Here is an 8834-nt window from a genome sequence, read left to right as displayed (position 1 = left end):
ATATAATATTCTGGACAGTAACAATAATTATCTTATTGGTTAAGGTTTATTTGGCTTTACTGTACTTTATTAGCTTCACTATTTGATTTAAAAGTAACATAATACTTTTGTAATCGTCTAATCGAATTAAAATGATTTTAAATTGTTATAACTGGAGAATTTTTTATGTATCTCCCTGTATAATAGAAGTTACTTAGTGCGAACTGTTAACACGAAGCAACATGTGATACAAATATAACATAATGTATTGCATATAGGTTCATGTATAAGTTTGGTATTTTTTTGTGTGGTGATAAAGAAATAATGATGTATACCTATTTTAACATTAAGTGGATTGAAGTCGAGTTAATGCGTATTGGTAAGACAGTTTCATTAACTCGCCAATCCTTGAATTGGTATAGTAAAAACAAGTGATGTGTTCGATCGTTCTAGGTTAAGCTATAGGTTAGGCTATAGGTCACACGAGGCTTGCTTGTAGATCATTGAGGCGGGTTATTAGCCACATGAACAATTATACCATACCCACGAACGAACCAATATTAGAGGACGCGGCAGTGAACCGAATGATGTCACCATAATACGAATTATGTGGGATACGTCTGATCCATTATTTTCAATCGGTTTTTTCCCTCCCCCATGATTCATTTTGATTCCGCCGAAATCCATAGATTGGTATTATATCGTTATTCGAGACGATTAATATGCGGAATTAGGACGTGACCTAGAAACCGCGGTAGTGGCCGAAACACATAGCTCACCCGGCCCGTGTCGGACGTTGTTATCAGCAATAAACCATGTTGCGGAAGCCTCGCGTCAGCAGACCCCGGCGCCATCGTTATCACAGTCATCGTCATTAACATTGCCATCATCGTCGTTATTATTATTAACGTCTGCAGGCGCACAGACGGTCGGTCGGCGGTGCCCGGCAAGGCCCGGAGCCGACCATGACCTCGGTATTGGTCGAAAGCATACGCGGACGCGATGCGCGCGATCGCAATACGACGCGAAAAACTGACAAAAAAAAATTCCGCGTCGGGCTAATATAAATACTCGTCCGGTGTGAGTTTGTGATCAGTGCAGTTCACCCAATCGAACAGTCGACACACATCACCGTCTGCGTCCGAAAGCTGAACATTTATTCGATTTTTGTACCTACATCATAATCTAAACCGTCACTCGTCACGTTTTAGAAGCCATCGTATCCGACCATGTGGAAAGTCTTGTGTTTGATAACCGTCGCGGCGCTGGTCGGACCCTCTTGCCAGCGGGCTCCGGTGAGTGGAAAAGCACGTGATATTCGGTCGACTGATAAATGATCGATTTGTATTTTACCGAGATTACGTTTATATCTTATTGATTGTCACCTGTGTGCTTGTTGTTTTTAAGGTACTCATCACGGTCAACCACTCTGAGGGCAAGCCAGGTGATCTCAGCCAATCCGCGTTCGCGGATTACGTCAACTGGTGGCAAAACATTATCGGCATCATCAACCACACCGAGGAACCCGCCGCCGAGCCACCTGTAACGCCGATCGACCAGTCCACGTGCAAACCGTGCAGTGAGTACTAACATACCTAATATCGCTATAAATGGAATACGACTTCTTACCATTATTTACGAGTATACGGGGTGGGCCATTGTGTTTTCCGGTTGAGACAAACGACGAAGTCACTGCAAAATAACGGGAAAACGCTGCATCCTACCTTGTAGTATTATACTTAACGCCGTGATCATAATATATGCTTATTAATTTTTATTCAAGCTTGCGGAGCATTGGGCAAGAAGAACAGAATCGTCGGTGGCACCCCCACGTACATGCACCAATACCCGTGGATGGCCATGCTCACATACAAGGGCAAATTCTATTGCGGCGCGACGGTCATCAATCACAAATACGTCATGACGGCCGCCCATTGCGTGCACGGGTAACTATACATTATATACGCACACTATTCGATACTACATTATAGGCAATAATATTATTATGTGCGTACACGGGAATATTGAAATCAATTTCGAAAATTGCGTTAATATAAACGTTAAAATAGTATTTTTGGGACACTAAATACACAGCTAAAATAGTTTAGTATGTACCATACCTATAAAATATTTTGTTTTATTAAGTATGATATTTCAGAATCAATTAACTCGATCAATTCCAATGGGATAATTGACATAGTATAATTATAACAACATAATCATTTTTACACCGACGAGAAATAACTTTCACGGTGCATATAGTGTGTAGGTACCTATAACACTCAGTATTGCCGTCGCTTTAATATTTGTCTACCTGTATTATATACTCGTAATATTATCGCCGAAAAGATTGACGACTATAACGGTCCGTTAATTTTTACTCGCAGCAGAGTGTTCAACACCCATTTAGCAATCCGCCAAATAGTCTTATGCATAAAATCTTTAAAAAAGTCAAAACATTCAATCGCGAATGATTTCCGTTAAGGTGGGCCGAAAACAGATTCAACTGAGCTGTATGCTTTTCGAACGTTAAGTTACGGAAAAAATAACCCTATGAAATCTCCATGGATTAAAATAAAATCTTTTTAAAGAGTTTTAATGTACATAATTTGATTTTAACCTTGTTCGATGATGTACATTAATCGAAACTACTTCTTAAGATTCGTTTAGAATTCAATTTGCCTATTATCGTCGAGTTATATAATTAGACTAGTATACAGCTGAGATTTGATAGACTATTTTTTGTTTTTAATCACTATTCCATATGTCGGCTGAGTCTACATACATATACCCCTTATTTAGTATCAAAAAATATCAACCATAATATTCTGAACGATTTCAAATATAGATTCGAAGCGAAAAACATAGGCGTGAGACTTTTGGAACACGATCGCAGCAACACAGAAGAAGCGAAACACATCGACTTCAAAGTATTGAGGGTGATAAAGCACAAGGGATATAGCCCGACGTCTTACAACAACGACATCGCACTGTTGCGTATGGACACCGATGGAGTGGAATTCGGACCCAACACCGGTATCCATCCGGTCTGTCTGCCGACAGAAGGTATTTATAGGATTCCGACCAGGTCGTGGTCGGGCTGGGTGACGATGAATATATTGTACATAAACACGACCGTTTTCCGTTGTAGGCAAGAGTTTCGCTGGTTACGAGGGCGTCATCACAGGCTGGGGAGCAAAGAAACAGGGAGGTTCGTCGTCGCCGATACTGCACGAGGTGTACGTGCCGATCATGAGTAACGACGATTGTAAGAAAACGGAATACGACGAGAAACGGATTACGGCCAACATGATGTGCGCCGGATATCCGGACGGCAAAAAGGACTCGTGCCAAGTAATAATTTTAAAAAGCGATTGTTTTTCCCACTGAAATAGGTACCAACTAATAACTCGTCCAGTTGGCCCTCGGCTGAGGTAATGGGGTACCAAAATATATTTTTAAAACAGCGTGTAGCCACTTGCAATTATACAATATGAAAATAACCGATTTTTAGCCATAAATACCTAATAATTAGTAAATCATAAACATCACGACGACATCATAACCATTACACATTTTATAATGCAGTTGCATTACAAATTACAATAGTCTTTCAATATAATGTAGTTTCTGGATCCCTGTTTTTGTGAAATCGTAACGGTCGACGATGGCCAAGATTTACTGGATCAGTTTTAACTTGTAAGTAGCTTTCGTTGCGTGGAAGAGCGTTTACGCTAAAATCCACCTATACAAATTACACTTTTATGATAAATAACTATACCATTATCGTGGGTACGTACAAACGTTTTCGGGGAAAACTGTGTCTAATATTAATTATGGTACAGAGAATTGTATGTCGACAATTTCTGTACACGCCGCGGGGGCTTAGATAGTGTGGTGGGGTCGGGTGGTGTGTGTTTTCCGAAGCGTCACGAACAGAACGTACAAGCGAATTTTGTTTTGATATTATGCACAAGCGATAAGAATATATATTATTATTGTTATTATTACCATGATAATTATTATTATTGCGCGCCTTCAGCACATTATACCTAGACAGAAGTTTACGGTTAAGAGCACACGGGCGCGTGTAAGTAAGTCATCATCATCGTTACTCGGAAGGCATTTGAAATCCGATTCCAAAGTTCGTCAGGTAAGTTTCGAGAAGAAAACGCGGTTCGCCGACTCGCATTTGTAATTGACGCCGCTCCCTGTGCGCGAGTGTAAATTATTATTATTATTTATATTATTATACGTTGTGGCTGTGAATCTCGTTCGGTACTACTGAATCTGACGTTTTCATACTTACAACAGTGTAATAATAATAATACTATAACGAGTAGAAACAACGCCATAGTTCAATAAAACCTGCTCCTGAAACAATCGAAGTGTTTGACAGTTACAAGACAACGCTCACCGTGGTATAGTATTTATTATGGTTATAAATAATTAACAACAATAATTGTATCATTGAATAATATTTTAATGAACAAACTGGCTCGCCACGCTTAAAGTTTTCGCTCGGCTCTCTGCAGGCAGCAGTTTTATAACAAGACGATTGCTATCACTACTTGAAATACCTATACAATAATAATGTTATATCCATCCCCATCTGTTGCGCATTTTCGAAAATATCTGCACACCGTACGCAGTTGTATACAACAATAAAACTTCGAGTTTTCCGCGGATGATCGTTTAGCAACAGGAATCCGGTATCATTTCGTTACCAGGGACCAAAATATCTCGTTGCCTTCGATATCGGTCATTGAGGATTTCCGACCATGGCAATCGTTATTTATTTTTCAATAATATTACCTATGTAGTAGTCGTGTGCATGGTCTTGATTGCGTTTTCCGTTTTGTGTTCGCAGGGCGACAGCGGCGGCCCCATGCACATTGCCAACAACACAGCTTACCACATAGTCGGTGAGTATAGTATACAAAATATAATTCATCGAAACACGTAAACACTCGAGTGCCACTTATTGTGATTTAATTATTTTATTTTTCGTTTCGTTTGTTATTCCAGGAGTGGTGTCCTGGGGAGAAGGATGCGCCCAGGCCAACCGACCAGGTGTGTACTCCCGAGTAAACAGATACCTGAACTGGGTGGCCAACCACACGGCCGACGCCTGTCCGTGTTCCAACGTTTACACTCCGTCGGAATAATGCATCTCTAATTCAACAGCAGCTGCAGTGATATCGTTGTGCTGACGTCACTCAACCTCCGTACTTGCAGTTCGCCATGATACAAGACAATAAACTTTTATTTGGATCTCACTTTTTCGCGACTCGCTGTTATAATCGACATCATAATATCATTATTATATTATTTATTATTATCATATTTATTGTTTATATAATTTATTGAAACACTATTACTATTATTATTTATTACACTATTATATTATATTAATGTGCGATTGGCCAGTCAAAAATATGCAAATATATTTTTATTTTAAACCCTTTAAAAACGTGTATTATTGTATGCAAATATTGATTCCCTTACTACGCCCCGAATGGATTTTCGGGGTACATCGACCGTACATTTGTATTCTACCAAAAAGGCGTGTACTGCAGTCCTATCGATTTCGTTCTGATGCGGCGATTGCGACTTCTCAAATGAACTATCAGCGCATTCATTTGATGATGAATTGATTTAGAATTGACGAAAAAAAAACTGGGAAAAAAATACTTGAATTAAAAATATGGTGAAAAAAGCCCCGACTATATAGAAAAAAAACAGCCCCTTACCAACGAACACTAAACATTCAATGATAATTCCGGGTTTTTTTCCAAAAACCACATTTCAAGAGTGAATTCGATGAAATCAAAACAAGAAGACGCCTAGCAAATGATTCGCTCTCCAATGCTCGTTGAATATTTCACCACTTTCCCCGTGTCGTCATGAAGCGGACATCCGATTTCTTTATATAACTATACCGTGTAGGTACCATAATATATCACCAGAAGTCAAGAACCCTCCTTTGTTTCATCTCATTCCATTTCCAATGGTCAAGAGTCATAACTATCCAATCTATAGAATGTTTCGCACCCTTAGTAATGTCACTATAACTTATGTTAGTTTTTTTTTCCTTTCCTTTCTTCATATAGCTACCAATTTTATCAATATTACTACCACAATAATTTGTATACACCTATACATACACAATATAATATATTATTTGAAATCGCTGTTAAGATGTCAGAATTAAAATAAAATAGTAAATTATCAAGAACCTAACGCACGGCAGATTACTTTTTCGGATCATTGGGTTGATCGTTATACACTTCCAACTAAAATTATAGCACGCCGTCAGTGAGAAATCGGACGAATCGTGGTCACCATCACTGTTGGTTATTACAACTGTTCAATACACAAACAGTATCGCACACGTAAGAATTGTTGCCGATATTGAACTCCTCCGATTTCAATACATAAAAAAAACTAAGAAAGCATAACAATTATTATCCACATTCAGAGTTAAATTAATTATACAGAAACCACATTTTTCTTCATTTTTTAGACACAAAAGTAGTTTAAAAATTCTACATGTAGGTATGCAGCTGTACAAATTTCGATCGATTTATTTCCTTCGCTACTTCTTGAAATTTATAGGTTTTAGTAGGATTTAAAACGCACGTTTATAAACATTAATATTCTCGATATTTCTAAAAAAATTTGAAACGCTGTGAGAAAAATGATGTTCCAACTTGGATATAATTATACACTTAGTCAATTTTGTATTTTAAAATGTGGCAATTCAAAATGTCTATGTAGTATGTAGTAATCGAAATGTTCTGCAAGTGTTATATAATAAATTAAATACAATATTATAAAAGCAACCAACACTCATATTCATGAGGTCATGAGGAGGTATGATAAATAAAATCTTATATAAAAGTGTAGACAGTTTCCGTGTGTATCAGTGTCGCCAAAGTGTTTAAAATATGGTATGACGTTGTACATCAAGGGACCCCCATCATCCTCACTTTTTTAAAAATATAACAATCAGTTACAAACCAAAGTACCTAAGTACAACAATGGTAAACTATTTATTTTTACACTTTAAAATTAATTCTGGATTCACAGCATGTGCCGCCCTCCATTAAAAAAATCTACTATTATAGATAAATTAGGTGATCGGCACCAATGGTGATAGTAATAGGGCGTGTAATGAATTTGTCACAATTAGCCATTAGGTACACTAATAATTATATGTCACATGAGTTTGATTTCTAAGGAATGTTCAATATTATTTATCTGTTTTTTGCGCATTGCTGAATTTGTACGTTTGTACAATTGTACTTTTGTAATTTATAGTAAACAAATAATTTAGTAAAATTGTCACTATTTATTATACTCTATACTATCTACACGACTCAACGTGATTCGAACCTGTCAGCTATATCTGAAATGTTTAATTCACACTGGGCTAGTGGGCTGGAATTCTGCTGCTTTATACGCTTTTACCTATATTTTCTACTTCTTACTTACGTTTTTAAAGGCTCTTTTCTGAAATTTATTTCTGGATCAAATTTGAATGAAAATTAAATAAAACTACATTTTTAATTGATAATCGTCCTATATCACATTGTGTGACTAAGGTACTTTAAATCTAGACAACTTATTTCACACATAGTTGACATGGGTAAACATTAAACATAATATATTACATTTACATACCTACTATATACAGTATACATCATTTATCATTTGTCATGAATTTGTTTTAAAAAATATTATATTTCCGTGATTTTTATAAACAATTTGAACACTCACTTTGTATAAAATAATTTTAAATCCATACTTTTCAAACTTTTGTAAAACAAATTTTAAAAAAACACTTACTATCCATCGTGATTCGTCGATTATCATACCATATTATTTCAATAGTTATACATTTTTTTTTATGTTTTTTAATTATTTGATGATGAAAATATTTAATTAAATCTTAAACATGCGTATACTTATCATATATCATAAAAATTTAGTTTCATGTAAATTCAAAAAACTTCAAAACCGACCATTTTACATTTTGAATTGTCTTATTTTCGTTGTTATTGTTCTCCTTCATTTTATATTCGAGTCAAGAGAACAGCTGATGTACCTACGGTAACACATCGAAGAGTATCTACAACTGCATAATCATTACTAAAATGATTCTATATTTCCATTATAAATATAATATTATCAAGACGTCCGTCCGTCCGTCGCGTGCGGTTATCATATTATCTTAGAAATTAATTAATATTAAAATAACTATTCTTTTGTTCAAACATTAATTATAATTATATATTATTATTGGTATGCTCGAGAGACAAACCGAACTTCTGCCAGACTTCTGCCCGTTCGAAAAATGCAATCAACCGACATACGAAGTATTATCGATACGATGGTATACGTACCTACTCAATATTGAAATAAAGGACGCTCTTACTCATATCATTATTTTTCGCGCTTAATTGATATAACAATACTAACACAACATCGTGGTTTTCTAAATGACAACAGTAAACACGTTTGCCGGTGCATCTGGACGAGACGTAGGTTTTATTGTCATGTTGGCGTTTTAGACAGATCCTTATAATATTATTAGTTTCGTCCTATTATAATAAATGCCAAAAGCCAATTAATATTTAAAATGAGTTTCCACTCTTCCCTGAATGGTCGTTAGTCAAACGACACAGTAGTGTACAAGTTATTAAAAAAATAACTTGAGTTAGTTAAGTTAGGTCAATGTTCAAAACGTTAAGTTATAACTACTTATAAGTTAAAAGTTGTCATATAAGACATATGTAATCTTGGAAATATATTAAAAATTAATAAAGAAAAATATATAACCTTATTCAGTC

The 8834-nt window shown here is 36.1% G+C and overlaps 1 protein-coding gene across 1 annotated transcript; it reads left to right on the top strand.

The window, feature by feature from the left end:
• The first annotated feature begins 1208 nt into the window (after positions 1-1208).
• On the top strand, positions 1209-5288 carry LOC111033016 (trypsin-1-like). The gene is made up of 7 exons (XM_022313558.1): positions 1209-1274; positions 1387-1558; positions 1763-1925; positions 2828-3045; positions 3131-3333; positions 4850-4904; positions 5008-5288. The coding sequence occupies exons 1-7, from the start codon at positions 1209-1211 to the stop codon at positions 5145-5147; spliced, it is 1017 nt and encodes a 338-aa protein (XP_022169250.1). The 3' UTR covers positions 5148-5288.
• The last annotated feature ends 3546 nt before the right edge of the window (positions 5289-8834 follow it).

This window comes from Myzus persicae, unplaced genomic scaffold (genome assembly GCF_001856785.1).
Source record: "Myzus persicae strain clone G006 unplaced genomic scaffold, MPER_G0061.0, whole genome shotgun sequence".
Taxonomy (NCBI): Eukaryota; Metazoa; Arthropoda; class Insecta; order Hemiptera; family Aphididae; genus Myzus; species Myzus persicae.
This window is presented reverse-complemented; position numbering and strand designations above follow the sequence as displayed.